Genomic DNA, 21,210 nt, shown 5'->3' with positions numbered 1-21,210 from the left:
ATCTGATTCTTTGGTCTAAATCTCTTTCCACTGTGTGTTCTCTTGCAGTTTGTTTTTTTGATTCTGTTTAGGGTTTGGTTTGTTATTCATAGGACCTTTTGTCTGTTTGATCATATTAGTGTTGATTCTCTTAAGTACTTATTCCCCAAAACAAGAAGCAGCGGTTTCCTTGTGCTCTAGAACACCATGCATGCTTCTAAGGTTGGAGATGGTGCCATTCATAATAAGCTTACCTTCTTCCTCACCCTTTCACTACTCACCCAACTGATCCCTTAGGGAAGGCCTTAGGAAAGAGGGAAGCCTGTCATCCCAGTCAGTTCAGTAGCACTTAGCATATGTATTATAATTTTAAGCAGCTATGTACTAGGTGCCAGGGTCTCACAGTTAGTGAGAGACGGTCCTTGAGCACAGCAACTCACTTTCTATCTAGAGGAGAAGACAGACAAGTAAATAATTTCAGTGCTACTTGCTAAGTATTACTATAGAGGATTTTCAAGGTGCCTTGGGAGCACAGAGGAAGAGTAGTTAGATTCAGCCTTGGGAGACTGGTCAGGGAATGCATGCTTCCTAGAGGAGGTGATACATGAGCTAAGTCTTAAGGGATGTCATTAACCAAGATAAGAAGGAAAGGAAGTATATTTAAGGAAGAGCATCCTGTATTGCAAGGTCATAAGGATACGGAACATCCTAGTGTTTGGTGGGGTGGGGGCCTGTTATAAGCAGTTTGATGTTGGATAGCAGTAAGTGTGAAATGGAGTTGTGTGAGATGGGCTGGAAAGGTAAGCAGGGGCCTGGTCACTGAAGGACTTGGAAACATTTCTGAGGAGCTTGGTGTTCACCTTAGAGGCAGAGGGGAGCCACTGGTGGATTAACAGTAGCTCTACGTTCTAGATAGGTGATGCATTGTAGCAGTCGCACGAAGCATTTGCAAGGCACACATTTGGAAGTAGAGAGACAAGATACAAGGTTGTTGCAGTAGATAGGCTAAAGATGATGGAGGTCTGAACCATGACAGTAGTAGTACGAATGGAGAGAGGAGGAAGTGGGAAATTGGTTAAGTGATAAGATGGCAGGACCTAGTGACTGATCAGGTGAGAGGGAGAAAGCACTGGGTTTGGCAATAAGGAAGATCAGTAATGACTTGAGAGAGCGTTAACTCCATAGCATAGTGAAACAAAAGCCAGGTTCTAATGTGTCAATGAGTGAATGAAAAATAAGGAAGTAGACAGTGAATAAAGACTCTTTCAAGAAGTTTATATAAGAAGACGAAGTGCATGGTATTAGAAGGGAGTTGAGGGCCACTCCTTGAAATTCACCCCTGTAGTGACTTCCATGACACCCTACTTCTGGTTATTTTCTCTTATCATTTCATCTCGGCCACCTTTATGAACTTCTGTTCCTCTGTGCCCCCTGCTTAAATGTTTCTCAGGGCTCCATCTGTAACCCTTAGCTGTCCTCACTCCATGTGCTCTCTTGGCTGAATCTAGTCTAGTACACCTTCACTTACCAGCTGTATGGACATGATTCCCAAATCTGTATTTGCACCTCAGTCTGGAGTATCTGGCTGTGCATTGGATTCCTCTGTTGATATGTGCTTGAGGCATCTTAAATGCAAACATACTCAAAACTGAACTCATCAGCCTTCCCCACTCTAAGCGTGCTCCTGCTCTTGTGTTCTGTCCTGGTTAATGGCAGCCTCATTCATCTAGTCACTAAAATTATTAACCCATGAGTCAAACTTACCTCTTCCTCCTTTGCTCTTATATAACTGATCAGTCACTAGGTCCTACTGTGTTTTCTGTCTTTCTGTCCCTCTTCTTCATCATTACTTTCATCACCTGCTGCCTGGACCATTGCCGTAACTTTCCTGCCTTCAGTCTCCTCCAGAGTGATCTCTTTGAAATGCAGTTTATGCTCCCACTTTAAATTTATCCTTCACAAGGAGCTCTACTCAATACTCTGTAATGGCCTACGTGGGAAAAGAATGTAAAAAAAAAGTGGATATGTGTATATGTATAACTGATTCACTTTGCTGTACACCTGAAACTAACACAACATTGTAAATCAACTATACTTCAATAAAAATTAAGAAAAATAAATTTATCCTTACTAGGTGAAATCTAAGCTTTATACTATGGCTTACAGAGCTCATTGTGATTTGCCCTCTACCTAGCTTTCTAACTTTGTCTCGTGCTACTCTCTTTTCATATTTGAGGCTCCAGCCATACCAGTTTGCCTTTGGTTCCCTGCATGTGCCATGCTGTTTCTTACTTTTGTGCCTTTGCTGTTGTTGCTCGTGCTATGCTCTGTGCTGAAATGCCCTCCTGACCCTTCTGGCCCTCTGGTTAACTCTTTCTTTTCAGACTTAGCATAGGGGCCCCCTTCACGAAGGCTTTGCTGACTATTCTTGTCCATCCCCCTCCCAAGCTGAGTAAGATCCCCACTCTGCTTCCATGATACCCAGTGCGTATTTCTACCATAATCTATGCTTTTTGTTTTAATTATTTGCTTAAATGTCAATCTCCTCCACTAGTCTGTGAGTTTATCAGGATAGGCGCTGTGTTATACTCATTTTCATGACGCAGTGCCTAGTATATAATAAGAATTCACTAATTGTTTGTGTAATGAATGGATAAAGTGTAATACGTAGACATCAGCTGAGAGTGAGTTGGGCCTTTAGAGAGCGGTAAATGTTTGAAACAGTTGTCAAAAGAGTTTGAGAAAGAACTGAACAAGGACTAACAAGAGGGTGGATTATTCTGTCTTTCTGATTCTGTTGCTTATGTCTTAAATATTTCCACATGATTGCCTTTACTCTCCTTTTTGCTCATTAGATTGTGAACTCTTTTTCAAAAATAAATGTTCAGTTCAGGATTCTGGCTGATTAGTATTTCTTGATTGCAGATCCAATGGATTTGAACAGAAGCGCTTTGCCAGGCTTGCCAGCAAGAAGGCGGTGGAGGAACTTGCCTACAAGTGGAGTGTTGAGGATATGTAAAACTTTTCTGAGGCAGTGGGGGTGGCTGTGGGTTGTGGTGGTGGACACTGGGTGGACAGACGTCCAGCTGCAACAGTCATCTGTGCTCATAATCGGGGCCCACACAGACCGGCGACTTGTTGGATGCCAGTTTTGACTACAGAAGAATATTTGAGACGTAATGTTTGGACTGAAGGACCTGTACTTCTCAGGTGTGCCGACACTGCCTATTGCTGGCTTTCAGAGGAAGCGTTGATTTCTCTGTGTCCCAGGGTTTGTTCTTGGTTAGGGTTTTCCCTTTTTAATAAACACACATTTATTTTTTTAAAATAATTTTCTTAAACGGATATTGTGTTTTGGGGAAGAATACAAGCTAATGTTGAACCCCAGGGATCTTGGAGGGTGATAGTTGGATTTTTCATTCATCTAGGAAGCAGGATGAGTAAAAACTTTCACAGTGATAGCTCTTTCCTCTTAGAAAATAAGAATTATTGCTAAACTAGACTTAGGAATAGACATGGCAGTTTGGAGACATGGTGTCTGGTAAAGGTAGTGTCACAAATTAGTGGGGAAGAGATAGATAATGGTGCTCGGAAAATTGACTTATTATATGGACAAAAATAAAGTTGGATCCCTGCCTTAAACCACATAAGGCAAAGACAAATCCCAAAGTGATTTTACCTAAATGAAAGGTAAAATGCTACAGCCAATTAGAAAAAATGGGGAATGTCTTTGTGACCTTGGGGTGAGGATAAATTTGTTAAATTAGATCTCCAAATCACAATCTGTAAGGTTTGATAGCTTTGCCTACATCATAATTAAAGATTTCTAGTCAACAAAGCACCCCATAGTCAAAGTTAAAAATGGGTATAGATTAGGAGAACATATTTCCAATGTCTAAAACTGATAAAGGATTACATTTATAAGAGATTGAATGTAGAAGGAACTACTGCAAATTGGAAAGAAATACAAAACACAAAATAAAAATAGGCAAAGAATATGAATATGTAAAATCTAAAGGGAAAACCAGAATGGGTAATAAGTATATTACTACTAGTAATTAGAGAAATAGAGATCAAAACATTAATGAGTTTCTACTTTGTATCTATTAGCAAAAATAAGGAAGAGACTGAATTCTCATGGGGAATGAAAAGTCATGGGAAGTTTCAACTGGTGCATCCATTCTGGAGAACAAATGGGCAAAACTTAATTGAAAATAAGTAATATCTGGGATGTGGTATTGCAGAATTTTTGAGAGAATATTGTCTGAGTTTGAATCTCAGGTATGTCTTTTACTTTGTGACCTTGATAAGCCACTTAACTTCTCTGTGTTTTAGTTTCTTCATCTTTGAAATGGAGATAATATTACCCACCTCACAGGTTTATTGTGAGCCTAGAACAGTGCCAGGCACATAGTACATGTCACAAAATTATTAGCTGTTGTTATCATTGTCTTCCTAATCATCAAGTGTTGATAGCCAGCTTCCAGTGTGGCCCCAAATGATCCCTGACTCCTGGTATTTAAGCCCTTGTGTAGTCCCCTCCTACAGTGAATAGGGCTGACCTGTGTAACCGGTAGGATGTACTGGAAATGTGTGACTTCTGAGGCTGAGTCATAAAAGACATTGAAGCATCTTCCTTGTATTCTCTTGAATTACTTGCTGTGGAAGAAGCCCGCTACTATGTCATGAGGACACTCAAGTGGTCCTCTGGAGAGGCCCATGTGGAGAGGGACTGAGGCCTCTCACCAGTAGACACACCAGTTTATCAGCCCTGTGAGTGAACTACCTTGGAAGTGGATCCTTTTAGCTCCATTCAAGCCTTTAGATGTGTGCAGCCCTGATCAACAACATGGCTGCAACCTCATGAGAGATCCTGAGCCAGAATCACCCAGCTCCAAATTCTTGACACAAAGAAATTGAGATAAGAGGAGGTGTTTATTTTTTAACAGCTTGAGATATAATTCACATACTATACTGTTTACCCATTTAACGTGTACAGTTCAGTAGTTTTTAGCATATCACAGAGTTGTATAACCTTCACCACAATTCATTTAAAAATATTTTGGATACAGGGAGTTTTGTATCCATCAGCAGCCACTCTTCACTTGTCCCCAGCTCCCCTAGCCCTAGGCAACTGCTAATCCTTCTGTTGCTGTAGATTTGCCTGTTCTAGACATTTCATATAATATGTGAATGGGACTATCATACAATACATGGCCTTTTGTATCTAGCTCTTCTCACTTAGCGTAGTGTTTTCAAGGTTCATCCGTGTTGTAGTATGTATCAGTACCACATTCCCTTTAATGGCTGAATAGTATTCCCTTCTGTGGATATACCACATTTTATCTATCCATGCATGTGTTGATATTTGAGTTGTTTCCACTTTTTGGCTATTGTGACTAATGCTGCAATGAACATTCATGTACAAGTTTTTGTATGGACTTATGTTTTCATTTTTCTTGGAGTAGAATTGCTGACTCATATGGTTAACTCCATGTTTTGCTTTTTGAGGAACTACCAAACTTCCAAAGCAGTGTATGAGAGTTCCAGTTTCTCCACATCCTTGCTGATACTTGTTTTTGTTGTTGTTTTTGGCCATGCCACGCAGCTTGTGGGATCTTAGTTCTTCGACCAGGGATTGAACCCGGGCCACGGCAGTGAAAGCGCTGAGTCCTAACCACTGGACCACCAGGAAACTCCCGCTAATACTTGTTATTATCTGTCTTCTTGATTATGGCTATCCTAGTGGTGTGAAGTGGTATGTCATTGTGATTTTGATTTGCATTTATCTAATGCCTAATGTTGTTGAATATCTTTATTTATCTTCTTTGGAGAAATGTTTATTCAAATTCTTTGCTCTTTTTTTTTTGCGGTACGTGGGCCTCTCACTGTGGTGGCCTCTCCCGTTGCGGAGCACAGGCTCTGGATGCTCAGGCTCAGTGGCCACGGCTCACGGGCCCAGCCGCTTCGCGGCATGTGGGATCTTCCTGAACCGGGGCACGAACCCGTGTCCCCTGCATCGGCAGGTGGACTCTCAACCACTGCGCCACCAGGGAAGCCCTGCTCACTTTTCAGTTGGGTTATTTGTCATACACATACACACATATACACTGTTATGTAGAATTCTTTATATATTCTGGTAACAAGTCTCTTACTAGATATATGATTTGCAAGTATTTCCTTTCATTCTGTGGGTGTTATTGTTTTAAGCTGCTGAGTTTTTAAGTAATTTGTTATGCAGCAATAGATAACTGATGTATTAAGTTTGTACATACCCTACCTCAAAGCAGTTCCACTCCTGGCTTTATCCTTCAGAGAAACTTGCACAGATCCACAAGGAGTTACGTATATGGATATTTATCTATATGTATCTTGGGTAGCGAGAATCTGAAAACAGCTTAGAAGCCTGTTTCTAAAGGAATTGATAAGTGAAATGTGGTATATGTATATGATGGAATATTATAAAAAAGTCAGATGCAAGCTGTTAGGACATGATAGACTCCAAGTGAGGAAAATAAGGAATAATGAAATTTATAGCAAAAATTAGCTAAGTAAATTGAACACAAAGTATTTTTTAAGGAGAATTTACACCTTAACTTACTAGAATAGTGTCTGAGGGAGGGAACAGAATGGGACTAGAATGCGGAATGAAGGAGGGAAAGGGAAACAAAAGAGGGGCCTTGCATGGATGAGTGAGATAGTGTGTCCTGACCTCAGGCATGTGATCCACTCAGTTCTTTGTGCCTGGGGCTCTAAGCACACATCCAGGCAAGGTCTTGCGCTAATGGAATTGACATTTAGTACCTGTATTAGTTGGGGTAGGCTAAACTGCTATGACATTCTCCAAATGGACTGGCTTACCACAATAGAAGTTTTTTTCCTCCCTCCTCACTCATGTCCAGGGTAGTTTCAGATTGGGTGAGAGGGAGGGGGATTCTCTACTCCATGCAGTCATTTAGGGACCAGGCTGATGCCAACATTAACATGGCTTCCAGGGTTGCTTTGGGTATTGCCATTTTGGTGAGCTGAGCAGAGCTTGGAGGGTTGCTTGATAGATATTGTGGGCCAACTCTAGAAGTGGCACACAGCCATTCACATTCTGTTAGCTAGAACTTAGTTGCATGGCTGCCCCTTAATGCAAAGGAACTTGAGAAATGTGATGCACACCCAGGAAGAGGGGAAAAGTGGATGTTGTTGAGACAACAATCCTCTCTGCTGCAATCCTGAAGAAAGGCTGTCTGCCCCGCCCCCCCGCCCCACCATTTGAGACTTTTGTGGATTTTGTGGAAAATCCCAGAGGGACTCCATTCTCTACCTGGAGAGTCTCAGCTGAAGTCACTACCAAGTTAGGAATATCTCTTTCCTAATTGGTCAGTGGCTGTCAGAGGAGAGCTTAGGCAGAGAGATGAAGGGTCAACTTAAATTGTGTCTAGACTCAGCATTTGTGAGAGGAAGGTAGTTTTAGAGAGGAAACAGCTCAAAATAAACTTGAAGGTTCTATAGTTAACATGTGGCAGAGTTGGGACTAGAACCCAGTGTTTTCCTGGGCTCTGCAGTGCCTATATGGTCCTTTGGTGCCTTGCTGTAAACATTTTTTTAAAAAATATTTTATTTATTTATTTGGTTGTGCCGGGTCTTAGTTGCAGCTTGCCAGCTCCTTAGTTGTAGCATGCGAACTCTTAGTTGCGGCATGTGTGATCGAGTTTCCTGACTAGGGATCGCACCCGGGCCCCCTGCATTGGGAGCGTGGAGTCTTAACCAGTCCCAAACATTTTTTAAAAAGGCCCAAGGTTAGAACGTTGTGGTGAAACTGGTAAAATCCAAATAAAGTCTGGAATTTAGTTCATAGAATTATGCCATTGTTAATCTCTCTGTTTTGAAAAATGAACGTAGTTAGGTGAGTTAACAGTCAAGAAATTTGGGTGAAGAGTAATGAGACTTTCTGTATTGTCTTTACAACTTTCTGTAAGTCTAAAATTTTTCCAAAATAAAAAGCTTATTTTTAAAAAAGTCCCCAGGGAATATAGGCTCTGGACACTGGATCCTACTCTAAGTTACTACTTTTGAGTTTATACTTTCGTAAGTTATGTTAAAGCCAGTCCCTTTCCTGTGAGTGGCGGTGAGCATGTTAAACTTCTAGCCTATTGTCACATCTGTTGTACACAGCTGGCATTTATTTCCACATGGGTTCAGGTTTTAACTTCATTTTTGTGGGGCCCTACACTGTTTCTTAGGAAGAACTCGCCTTAAGAGGCTGTTATGGACTGAACGTTGTATCCCCTCAAAATTTATTTGTTGAAATACTAGCTCCCAAGTTGATGGTATTAGGAGGTGGGGACTTTGGGAGGGGATTAGGTCATGAAGGTAGAGCCCTCATGAATGGGATTAGTGCCCTTATAAAAGAGACCCCAGAGAGATCTCTTGCTTTTTTGGTCATGTGAGAGCACAGCCAGAAGCTGGCTGTCTGTGAACCAGGAAGCTGGCCCTCACCAGACACCAAGTCTGTTGGTACCTTGATCTTGGACTTCCTAGCTTCTAGAACTATAAGAAATAAATATTTGTTATTTAAGCCATCCTGTCTATGGTATTTTTGTTATAGCAGCCTGAATGGACTAAGAGGCTCAGATACTTTGAAAATCTTAAACCACCAATTTTTTTCTTAACAAAAGAATTTATCACCTGTATTCAAGCAGAGACCGAGGTGGAGGGGAAGCAGATAGATTCTATTCTGGGCAAGCTTTGTGTTTAGTGGGCATTGGTGAAAATTTATAAATTCCTCCTCCCTCTGATTTCTCTGCCTTTTCATGTATGAGCACAGCACACCTTTAGGGCAGAGACCTCCAAGCCTGTTCAGCTGGAAGCTGACTGTCATTTCCTAGGCTGGCTACTAGAGGGCAGTGTGATACATCTTTTCTGGACTGGGGAAGCAGGGCGCTGGGTCCATGCACATTCTCCAAAATAATAAGACCTAGAATCTTTCAAAGGTATAGGTGGCTAAATTCAGTTGCATATTCTTCCACTTCTTATCCCTACCTTAGATCCAGAAACATAATCCTATTTTCAATATGGTAAAGATTTTCAAGAGAGAAACGTAGTATTTAGGTTTTGACCAGAATCTCCCTTGCTTGGGCTTTGGAAACCTTTCTCTACATGGAAGACTTTTTTTTTTTAATTTTTAAATCATATTCAGACCCTCTTGTTCTTCTTCCTTTCCTATGCCTTCTTCAGCCTGAAGTTTAGACTTAAGGAGCAGTGAGCAATACTAAAAACTACTGAATTGTACACTTTAAAAGAGAACATTTTATGGTATGTGAATTATATCTCAAAAAATATAAAGGGCAAAAAACAGCAGTGAGCAGACGCTGTAGCTCAAATAGAATGTAATTAATTGATTTTACTGATTTGAGAAGCCTTAATGCTTTGCCATTGGTTCATTAGCAAGAGGGCAATACTCTGATCTCTTTTTTCCTCAGGTATCTTGGAACACACTGACCTAGGACACAGAGAGCGTCGTTCCTTTCTAAAGAGGTTACTCACCCTAGTCAAAGAGCTGGACTAGGGTTAGGATGTGCCTGGGGAATCCCAGTGAGAAGGCGGAGTCGAGGCTGTGAGGTAGCTATCTTGAGGCCTGCGTTTTAAGTTTGAGTTTTTTAAGAAATGTGTGTCCTGAACTGCGCATTTTTGCAAAGGTTATTTGGGCAGTTTCTTTCTTCCGGTTTCGTTTTTATTTTTAGTTTTGAGTCCTGTTTTTGGCATAAATACTTCTGGAACTGGCTTTCAGGCAGCTGGACTGGCCTGTAAAAGTAGGTAGAGAGATTATAGGGCCAGGCTGCAGCCGAGTCATGATTCCCCCAGGACGCTGGCCTTTTTTGCCATATGCAGACAACATTACTGTATCTGGTAATGACTCAGTCTCTCCTTTGTACCTGAATATTTTCCTCTGCTCAGTAGAGAAAGTGTGTTTGCCTCACATTCGATGCTGTTGACCTTGGGCTTACACAGGGTCACCCTTTCAGAAAACAAGGGCATGTAGGAGGTCCTGGTGGTAGTTTGATTCTCAGTTGGTGCCTGTGAACCCCTACCCTTGGGAGGGGTCAGAGAGCAGTCAGCTGAAAAAGGAATCAGTCTTCCTCTTCCTGCGTGTTACGTTCAGCACCCTCTGTCAGCTCAGGAATGACAAGGAGTCACAGGTAAAACAATGTCTAGTGCTTAGTAAGCAGGGCCTGTTTTCTTTTTCTTTTGGCAAGAGAGGGTAACTTGCTCAGAATCGCTGTGTGCAAGAGAAAAGAGCCAGGATTTAAACATCAGACTCCTCTCTCTGCTGTTCTCCCCCCATCCATCCTCACCCTGATAGCCAGGTAAGAGGCGAAGGGAGAGTCCAGGGGGTGGTCTCCTACCCACAGGAAGGAGTACTTACCAGGGCCTTCTCATAGCCTCTGTGATGAGCGTCTCCACGGCATACTCGGGGCTGAGTTCCACAGTCCTGGAAGAATTGCTTGCTGGCGGTTTCAGCTTGGAGCTTGGCTGTGAAGACCCTGAATGTACTAGAGGGGTACTTAGCCTTGACCCTTTCTTCCAGGGATTGGGGAGGTAGCAGATAAGATATCTGGGAAGAGAGGAATGCATGTCTGGGGAAATAATGATAATAAAATAATGCTGATGATTTTAATGGCTATCTTTTGTTAAGTACTTACCATGTGTCAAGCATGTGTTAACTGCATACATACCTCACCTCTGTGGTCAGGGAGAGATCAGTCTGTAAGTGGCTGCAGATTTGGGAGGGCCAAATTTCTGGATTTCCCAAGAAAAGTGGCGTTGGGGTATCCTGGCCGAGTAAACTTTTTTTCTTGTTCTCTGCGCCCCCTCTTGGGATGAGGGGTAGCTAGGATCTTTATGTGACCCCCTTTGGCAGAGAGCTCAGGCACTTCACCCTGGTCACTGTGTCTCTATCAGACTTGGCAGCACTCTTCCCGCCCAGGAAGGCATCTCCTGCTTCGGCCAGCTCGGCTTCTGATGTTGATGCGTAGTGGTCTGCCAGCCAGGAGCGGTGACCTTCCACACGGTCTGGATGTAGTTGCTGCGTGGGGTAAAAGTATTTCTATAGGTCAGAATCCATACCTATGAACCAGTCCAGGGATGCCAAATAGAAGGGCACCGGGCCTCTGCATGCTTCCTTTGCCTGTCATTTGTGTGCCTGCCTAAACTGTACAGTGTATTTTCAGGTAATTTCAAATGAAAATTTATTTCTTCTCTGAAAACAAAAATTTAATTTATTTTATCTCCGTTTCTTTTCACACTCCCCGGTTATCATACTAAGACCCGGCAGAGAGGATGTGACACCTGCAGCTGAAGGATAGGGCAATGGAGACACTTTCTAAATCACACTGTTAGGCAGCTTGAGGCTACAGCTTAGGAAATGTGGTCTTGGGAAACAGGAGCTTGGACGTGTGTTTGCTGAGGGGGCAGGGAGAGGAACTGTTTCATTGCTAGGTTAGTGTTCCTGGTCACTTCGGGGTGAGGATTATCTTTTCATCTACCACCTTGGAATAGGATGGCTGTTTCTGTAACACTTGTGTACACTGTGCACATATTACTGACTTTGGGTTGGAGCTGGGCCTTCTAATGTTCACGGATGAGTTAGAGGTATGTAGAGGGCCATTCCGAGCCCCAAGGAAGCAGGCTTTAATAGGGGAGAAGCTAAGACAAGGTTGGGCAAGTGGGATGTCTGATTCTCTATAGTTTCATGGGTACTGGATAAGCCTGGCTACTCTACCTCCTGGCTTGCAGTTAGAGTTCACGTCTCCCAGGATGCGTAGGGCAAGAGCTGACCCCCGCCCCCCCCCGCCCCGTTATGAACAGCATGCAGTTTGTCCTTGCTCAAAACGTATGTGAGATGAGAGGACTAAGTTAGTCTGAACTAGATGGAGATCCAAGATTGTCAAACAATTAGTCCTTTGCTCTGTTGCCTTCTCCAGCTTTGTCTCTCAGTTGGACAGAAGACAGTCTGAAGTTATTACCTTTGTCTTGGGAAATAGAGCCCTCCTCTGGCCCTTCCCCCACAGCAAACTTACAGTAGGTTGCCCACAGTTCTGGTTACTCTCTTGATCCCCTGGCTGCTCTTGTCTCGGTCAAGTTTGAGGACTTGATTCCATCCTGGGGCTTGGAAGTCACTCTGATACTGGTTGATATACTCCGTGTAGACTGGATGCATTATTAGTGCAATTTTTCTGCCCTGAACGTGAACTGGGAACATCAACTGACCAAGAGGAGGGTTCTGGAAGGAAATCTGATGAGTGGTGGTCATGTAGTAGTCACCTAAGGGGAGTGAGAAAGTGTGCAGAGGGTGTCCTCTGTGTGGGAGAGGCATGAGATGAAAGGTGGGAATCTGGACCCCAGCAGGCTGGACCTCCTGCACAGCCGGCTCAACTCGACTGAGCCTTTTATAATGGGAATAGCAGATCCCAAATATATCCGCATTGCCTCCTCTACACCTCTGACCTTCAGAGTTGTCTCCCCAAGACCAGAAATAGAGAGTCATTAGTGCGGAATCCCAGAGTGGCCTCCCAGCCCCTTTTGGATCACCTGAGCTTTGAAAGCCTGGACTGCAGGGCTGCCCGCTTGTCCAGCCCAAACAGGAAGGAGGAACATAGGCTGGGTTGGGGTAGTGGGTATGGTGCCCTCCCAGAGGGGTCCTGGCTAACCATGGAGCCAAATATTGCCTGCAAGGCTCTTGAAGGGAGAGGGCTGGGGTACTTGCTGCTTATTGTGTTCTCCTGGGTTGGTGGTTCCCAAGCCTGGGACCCGCCTCGGGGACGGGAGTGCCCTTGGGTAGGGGGAATTGGGTAGGTTGGGAACAGAGGGGTCAGTTTCTGCTTTATGCAGAGTGCCACTCCTCTATTCCCTATTACCCTGCACCCCTCCAGGCTAAGTCTCACCTGAATGGGAGGGTTTCTCTCCATGGTAAGGTCAGGGCTTGTAACATTCTTCATAAGTTGTACTGAAGTGAATCCATGGAAACTTGCTGGGCTGGCCGAAGTAGCCTAGATGTTGTGTCTGGAGTGGAGCCTTGGGAAGGGGCTCCAGGCAGTATTTACCATCTCCTGGGGCTATTTCCTCCTGGGCTTCTGACTCCTGCAAAGCAATCCCCTACTGCTGCTTGCCCATCACGGGAAGTTCACTTCCACCTCTTTGTTCAGAGGGGTCCTTCTTATCTTCCCCTCATTAATAGTGGAAGTTGGTGGGAACCAGCCTCCTAGAGAGGTCAACAAACTAGGCAGGTGCTACCATCTAGCAAGTTACTTAAATTCTCTGAGCCATGGGCTTCCCTGGTGGCGCAGTGGTTGAGAGTCCGCCTGCCGATGCAGGGGACGTGGGTTCGTGCCCCAGTCCGGGAAGATCCCACATGCTGCGGAGCGGCTGGGCCCATGAGCCATGGCCGCTGAGCCTGCGCATCCGGAGCCTGTGCTCCGCAGTGGGAGAGGCCACAACAGTGAGAGGCCCGCGTACCACCAAAAAAAAAAAAAAATTATCTGAGCCATAATTTCCTTATTTGAGAGGATTTGAAATAAAGTAGCATAGTGCCTGGCATGTAGTAGGTGCTTAATAAAATATTAGTATCTTCTCTTAAAATGGTATTATTAAGATATTTCGAGTGGTGCCTGCTGCAGCAGTGGCATGTGCCCCTGTTGACTCCACTCTTACCGCACCCTTGACTTTACCTGAACAGCAGGATGGCTTTTTCTTGGCTGGGTTTGGTGAGCCAGCATCTCTTGCTGGGTGGGATTGAGGGCTGTGCCATTTGAAGAAGGGTATTGAAGTGGGTGGGGTCTTCTGTCCCCAGGAGAGGGGGTGTCTAGAGCAGGGGGAGGAGTCGTGATTGGCCTAGTCCAGTGATTCTTCCCCATCTACCTCCAGGCAGCCTTCCCTCACCCATTACCCGACTAAGGGGAGAAGTGGGCCACTGCTGCTGATGGTATGTCCAGACAGGACCCAGATTTAGTTTATTTGTGGTTGGATCAGTAAGAACTGGTGGGGGGCTTTCTCTGTAGGTAAGGCCATATGGCATTTCAAAAGCAGTTCTTCTCAATGAGCATTTCAGCTATCTTTTTGTTTTTTGGGTATTTTTTGGCTTTGAGAGTAGTGCTGGCTGGCGGAGGGGTGGCTTACAAGGAGGATGGGTAGTGGCGGACTCACTGGAAGGTGGGCGGAGCTCCAGATAGGCGGCTACCCTGCTCCAGGGCTTGGCGCATTTGCTGTGGTGTCTGTGTTTCCTAAGGGGCAGAGGAAAGAGTAGTCTAGGAGCGCAGGAGGATTAGAGTCATGGATTTTGTTTCCTCCCTACTTCTGAAGCTGCGAGGAAGGATACACCCCTCGGGACCTGTGGAAGCCCCTCCAGTTCCTCAGAGAGAGAGGAAGTTGGTCTCTGCATTGGTCACACAGACACAGCATTTGAGTTTCAAGGGTGGCAGATTGGGAGAGGGGGTGCTGCTGCCCTTTTAGAAGCACCTTTTTGACTGGTGAATAATGAACATTTTTGACCGGCCAGTGTAAGATGGACAAGGCAGGGTAGGGTATGTGGTGTCCTTAGGATGGAGAAAGGGGCTTCCAAAGGGCCATTTAACCTCTGGTTGATACTGAGAGGCTGCAGTTACAGTGGGGAGCAGGTAATGAGAACTCTGTGGGAGGACTGCCCGCGAACCATCAAGGTCCGGGTGAGCCCTGAGCCAGAGTAGTACCCAAGACAGGAAGTGTCCTGTGTCCTCTTCTTGTCAACCCTGCATTGGAGGACAGAGCAGAGAGCAGGAGCTTTGAGGACAGGTAGGGGAGTGGGTGGCAGTCGTGGGAGAGGGGTGACTGGATATTCACCCACAGTCACAGAGCCCACAGAGGGGCTGCAGGTGGGCGCTTCGGCGCATTGTCTTTCTGGGCCACGTTGGCACTAGCTTCTCTGCCCGGCCCTGTCCTCTGTCCCGCTCCTGAGTGCCTGTGCTTTGGCATGTTGGTTGGTTCTGAGCTCTCATGGCTTAGAGTGCTGTGACTTAGAGGAGGCAGAGGCCGCTGTGCCCCAACAACAGACGCTGTGGCTGCAGCTCGGGAGGGGGTGGGCATGGGCCTGCTCAGGCCTTGTGTCTGCCGCCAGCCTCAATTCCATCTCTGGATCTCCGCTGTGTGTGTGAGCTGTGTGAGCCCAAGCTCTGGCCCTTCCGATGCCTGTCCTTTCCCGCCCCCATCTCCACCCAGTGTGCGCGTGCACACATACGCCCACACACCAGCTGTCGTCTTGAGACAGAAGGCTGACTGGCGTCTTGTCAGCTGTATAGATTTGCCAGTGGCTGACACTCTTTCACAACCTGTAATCACAAAATAGGAATCTCAGAGTTGGAAGATACCTTAAAGGACTTCTCTACACTACACTTTCCCCACACCAATTAATTTAAAAGTACTTTCCGTCAACTTATTAGCTCAACTGCTGTCCCAACTTCTGGTCCCATGGAGATGCAGTGCTAATTATCTTAATCCTAGAATCAGAGTTAGAAAGTGTCATAAAGAACTCTAATCCTCACACCCACTCCAGTGCTGGAGTTCAAAGGCAAATCGTATTTCTGGGAAGAGCCACTCACACCCATGTTTAAACACTTTGTGTCCTCTCACCACCTCCTGGGACAGAATGTATTCCATTCTTGGGCAACTCCAGCTCCTTTCAGTTGTATTTCCTGTGGCTTCACCATTTGAGTTATTCATCTTGGGGCTTGCAAAAACAGACTAATAACCCTTCTCTACCTGACAACACTTTAGATGTGTTGGGACACATTTTTCTTCCCATGCCCTACCTGCTTCCCTCCCAGGAGCCATAAGGTTAAGGTAATAGGAGGAGAGCTATGTATTGAAACTTGTATAAGAAAGGAAGCAAGTCGATCTGTGCATAATCAGGTAGTAGGAAATTAATCTTCATACATAGAGAGTTTAATTGTATTTATAGATACTTCACATAGGGCCTCTTCCCTCCCCTCCACACCCAATCCAGCAGCAGAACCAAGCATGACAGCCCAGCTAGAGGCTGACAGGAGAGGAAGAGGTGGGAGGAAAAGGATAAAGGACTGTAGGAGAGGATCAAGGGGGTCAGCTGAAGGGGTCTGGAGGCCTGTTCAAGTTAACCTTGAAGGGTGGTCTCAAGGTGGGTCCCAGAGTCATAAATAAAGATCAGGGGAAACCGAATGGGTTAGAGGAACTATTCCTGAACACTGTCGTCCTGCAGGCACTGTGTGGGTTGGGCTGTACCACATGAACGTGAGGCAGGGACCCAGGGAACAATCTCTGGGATTCATCGTGCTGGAGTGGCTGACAGTAAGACTCTTTCCCCCTTAATGTGGCACCTCCTGTGTGATTAGGAAGTAATGTCACAGTTACGTTGACATTAGAAGAAAGCTGCTGGGCCTATCTGACTCTTTTCCAGTTCCTTCGACCATCCTTATAATGGATGATTTTGAGTCCCATATTTTCTTCTCTGAACTCACTCCAGTTTGTTGCCGTCTGTTTTAAAGTACAGCAGCTGGTGTGAGTCCTGAGGCTCAGGGTATTCTGATCAGAGTACAGTAGGACTGTCACTTCCCTCCATGTAGATCGGGTTATATTGTAATCAGTGTTATTTGATAATCAGTGTCATCAGCGTTACATTGCAATCCGTGTGTTGAAGACCGAATTAGCTTTCACGGCGGCCACATCCCACCGTTGATTACCACTGAGCTCACGACTGTCAGCAGTTCCCACAGCTCCTTTACACGTATTATGAGAGGGGGCGGGGCCGTGTTGCCCCCATCTCCACGTATGCCGTTGGTGTTTGCACTCAATGTGGTTACCTTCAGTCTCCAAGAGAAATCCCACTTTCTTGTTCTGCTACGCTTTCTCAGCATGCAAAGTGGTAGGATGGTGGTCCTTGTCCTGGTTTTGCTTGGTGCAGGAGAGGAGGCTGGAATGAGGGTTATTGGGGCCCATTTCTTCTCCTGACGCTCAGACTAGCCCAGCCAACATGGCCTCATGCTGGAGAGGAGTTAACTTCTGAGTCTTCTGGGGAGTCTTTTGATGTGGACTAAAGAGAAAGTGTTGACAAAGGCAAACTCAAGCAACCACCGGAGGTGCTGGGGGACCCCCAGGTTATGGGGCAGGGGCTGGAAGGGCCTGTCTTCCCAGTTCTGCTTCGAAACTCAGAATGCAGACTCGTTCTACTTCTCCCAGGGTAGAGTCTGCTCGCCTATTCAGCCTTTCTCTGAGTTTCCATGGCACTTTGTACCCACCATTCAGCATGCTGTTTTGTGGGTTGTAAGCTCCTATGGCCAGGACTCTTACTCATTTTCTGATTATTATTTTCTTATTCAGGTCTCTTATTCACTTTCAAATCTCCAGCTTGTAGGCCGAGGCGTTACACCTCAGAACTAATAATAGCTTTCATTTATTTAGGCTACTGTGGGCCAGGCCTCTCTATATATTAATCTCATAAAAACCCAATAAATTTGACGCTAATATTTCCATTTCGCAGATGAGGAAACTAAGGCTAAAGACCACAGAGCTACCAAAGCCTATGCTCTCTGTCCAAATGAATGAATGAATGAATGAATGAGTCTTGAGGGGTTGCTCTGGGTAAGAACGGACCACAGTGGGTGCTCTGGGCTGGGCTAACTGATTGTCATGTCTGCAGCATGAGGTAAATGCCTAATTAGCACATGGACATCCTGTCAGATATTCATGGAGTGGTTCTGCCAGCCAACCCAGGCCCAGCGACAGAGAGTCCGTGGCTTTTGTGGGAACAGGGTGTGGGAAGCATGGTTATCCCAGTGTCGGCAGGGGAGACCGAGGACAGGAACGTCCTCCAGGGCCACGTGGGAGGCCGACAGGACGAAACCCTTGCCTGCAGGTTGTGTCCAGTATCCTCAGCGTTCTGTCAAGGTCCCTTGTGCCCTGACCTGTGGGCCCCTTCCCTGTGGACTCTCTGGACTTCTCACTCCCCTTGGTCAGATGCCACTGGTTCAGGCCTCTCTGCTTTTTCAGGCTGCTGCTTCTGCCCTGTTCCTCCTTCCCCTAGCAGAACCTTCAGGGCCCAGCTCAGATGTCATTTCCTTTGTGGAGTTTTCCCTGGCTTCCTCGCTACAGGCAGATTGGCAGAATGAAATGCCTCCTCTTTGGGCTCGCTCCCATAATACTTGTTCATACCTGCCTGTAGTATAAATCTCTTTATATTACAGTGAATGTGGTTTTGCTCCCCTGGCCTGACTTAGAGCTTACTAAAGGCGGAGACCACAGTCTCCAGCATCTAACACGAAGCCTGCCCTATAGGAGACACAGTAAATATTTGCTGAATTCAACTAAATGCTAGGTTGAGGTTCCATTGCAGGTGAGACCCAGGCAAATGTGAACTTCCAGAACTCAGCAAGCGATGTGCAAGTGGAGGTAGGGCATATTTTGAAATCTTTGTAAGGATTTTGTGATTCTTCTTTTTCCTTTTCACAATAATCCTCTCCTGCATGGGGAAAAGGGGGATAAAAATCCCAGTTTGGCCTCAGCTACGTGCTGGGAGAGTCTTAGGCTGGAGGGGAAATGGTGGAGGTGTGGGACTGAGGCCCAAGGGCCAACCAACCAGACCATGAGCCACTTCAGTGCAGGACACACCGTCCTCTGCCTCCACCAGGGTCTGGCCATGTGCTTCATGGTGGGGGCGGGGGATGGTGGGGGGTACCCAGGAGTGGGAAGGCAGTGCAGGAAAACCCCTGTGCACCAGTCGGTTTCTCTTCCCACTAGCCTCACAAGGCTCTGTGGAGTAGTTACTGCTGTCTGAGTCCCCATAATGCCACCACTGTTGGTTCCTGATGTAGGTCCTGTGCATTTGTGTATTACTTTGCAGCCAATTTGCATTAACTTCTCCAAATGACAGAACGTATAGAAATTCCCCGATTTCTATGACTCCATTCCCATCCCACAAAGAAACATAGTGGTCTCTATACCTCTGTTCTCAGGTATCTCTACCCATTTGGTAGAAGGGGTCCCCTAAGATCCTTGCATCAACCAGGCAGCAGCACGAGACGAAGGGATCCAGGAGTCCCGCAGCCCCTAGTTTGGGCTCTGAATTCTCTTCTTCCTCTAAAGGGTGGGGTGTGCGCACGCGTGCGCGTAGTGTGTTAATTTGTTGATTTTTGCGGTTCAGGCTAGGGAGTCAGCTGGGGAAAAGCGGGTGTAGAGTCTAGTGAAGGGGAGGGAGAGGCTTTGCAGAAGGACAGAGGCCACACGCCAGAGCCAGACAAGGCAACCAGCTGGATAGGGCTTCCCTGCTGCCACGGGGATGGGTGGATGCAGACTGCTCTGTGTTGCCACCTGCTGGACACATGTAGAGATAGCACTTTACTCCCTCAGGCTTCCTACCCTTTTGCTGAGTTTTCTTCTATCTTCTTTGGGTTCCTTTGGGTTCCTGTCTAGTATTTCCTCCAGTGGGAAGGAGCTACTTTCCCTCTCTCCCCAGGCAGCACTGTCAAGACACGTCTGCTCTGGCCCAGGGCAGGGACTCTGAGCTTCCTCCTGTGTTGCCTAGAAGAGAGTAACTCTGGGTGGGGGTGGAGAGAAGATTGCTTGTCTCCGTTCTTGGAGTTTTTCCACCTTCTCCCCGGGCTCTCTGGGACCCTGAACTTGGTTGTGATTAGTTTATCCTCCAAACCAGGACACTTTTTGAGTGAATGGTGTGTGTGCTCTTGATAATTATGCCGAGACAGCAGGGGTAAACCAGGCCTCTCCCAGGTCCATGATTGGAACTCACAGTGGGCCTGGATCTGAGGGGCTGCTGCCTTCTTTTCATCCCGAGGTCGGGTGTGGGAGGCGAGGGTGGCCAGCAGAGGCTGCTGTGGCACTGGCTATATGTGCAGGCCTCACTGTCTTCGGGTCCCCCTTGGCCGCTCAGGGGCTGTGGGGAAGCAGAGAGCTGGCTGTGGTGGGTAAAGCTGGGTGTGGTAAGGGCTGGGGTCCCCTGAGTGACAGTGTAGCAGAGTGTCAAGTCTGGCTTGTCAGAGCCTGCTTTACAACATGCTAAGGGGGCTGTGTGCACCCTCTAGCTGGGGTTGAGGACATAGCCCAAAGCCCTGAGGCCCGGTTTCTCCCTGTAATTCCTGGGTTGGACTGCACCTCCCCTGAATCCTGGCAATTTTTATCCTGCCCCTTCAGGCAAAGACTAGGCAAGTGGTTCCTGGTACTACCAGCCCCGGAGGCTGGTGCCATCCTAGGTGGATTAGCACTTGACTGGAGGGCCCACAGATACCCTGTGCCAGAGGAGGCCCCAGGGATGCCTGGAACTTCTCTGTCGGACCGTGCTGACTGACCTGCAGGTGGGGAATGCAGACCAGCCGTGGAGTCCTGTGAAGGAGAAGGGCTCCCCTGGAAACTGGTAGCCCTCCCTCCTCTCACCCAGATCTAAATCTGGCAGCAAGACCCCACTTCCCTCTTTCCCATCCAGGGGACTTCCCTCCCTTGGCCCCTAAGGGCAGAGTTGGGAGGCCCTGCTCCTTGTGGGAGGAAGGGATTTCTGTGGTAGGACGGGGCCCTTCCTCCTATTCTGGCCTGGGGGAGGCCTCGGTTGCTGTGTGAAGTTTGCCCCCCGCCCCACCCCGTCTTCTCTCCCTACTCACCTGGAGGGAGAGACCAGGGTCTGACTTTGCAGACCATGTGTAGGTGATCATGCCCCGGCTCCTCGCCCTTTGTCTGCAGCGATGGCAAAGGGGAGGTGTTCTTAGCAGGCTGCGGGGTGCGCTGCCTGCCTAAGCAGAGAATTCTGGAGCAGCAGTGGGTATCCAGGGCAGCCTCGGGATTACCATGGCAACAAGCCAATAGTGGTGGGGAGGCGGGGTTGGAGCTGAATTCCTGGGGTGGTCAGAGAGGGCCTAGAGGGTAAGAAGGAGAGAAAGAAACCCACCAAAGCCTCCTGACAGAGGACAGTGTGCCCCTGCTTGTTGCCTCTGGTCAGTCAAAACCCAACACTCCCTGGCACAGTCTGCAAAGTGCCCCGCCGAGCCTGGGCAGAGGGTCTGCCGGCCTGTGGAGCAGCGGTGGCTCTAGAGGGGAGTGGGGGGACCAAACTCAGCTGCAGAGATGTGTTTTCTCCATCCATCTGAAGAGTGGCAATGGGTTTTAGACTGCTGCAGCGTGCTTTTCTACCTGGGGGACCCTGAGCCATCAAAGTTAACCTAGACTAGTAACCAGGGA

At 46.9% G+C, this 21,210-nt stretch overlaps 1 protein-coding gene and 1 pseudogene across 3 annotated transcripts in view; one reads left to right on the top strand and one right to left on the bottom strand.

Moving 5' to 3' along the window:
• The window catches only part of BUD13 (BUD13 spliceosome associated protein), an 80,446-nt gene that overhangs the window by 30,811 nt on the left and 28,425 nt on the right, over window positions 1-21,210 (top strand). The window contains exons 10-11 of one of the 3 annotated variants that reach the window (XR_016393932.1): window positions 2,905-5,737; window positions 9,453-10,723. Coding sequence is in view for 1 of the 3 variants with exons in the window: in XM_022559215.2 (XP_022414923.2) it covers window positions 2,905-2,998 (94 nt within the window). In the remaining 2 variants the exon portion in view is untranslated. Of the gene's footprint in view, window positions 1-2,904; window positions 10,732-21,210 lie in introns of those variants that run through there. The other 2 variants (XR_016393931.1, XM_022559215.2) reach the window with 2 other exon arrangements.
• Window positions 9,772-20,687, bottom strand: LOC149748819 (uncharacterized; annotated as a pseudogene).

Source organism: Delphinapterus leucas, chromosome 7 (assembly GCF_059928025.1).
Source record: "Delphinapterus leucas isolate spDelLeu-1000000601 "Yukka" chromosome 7, BTC_Dleu_Yukka2, whole genome shotgun sequence".
NCBI lineage: Eukaryota > Metazoa > Chordata > Mammalia > Artiodactyla > Monodontidae > Delphinapterus > Delphinapterus leucas.
This window is presented reverse-complemented; position numbering and strand designations above follow the sequence as displayed.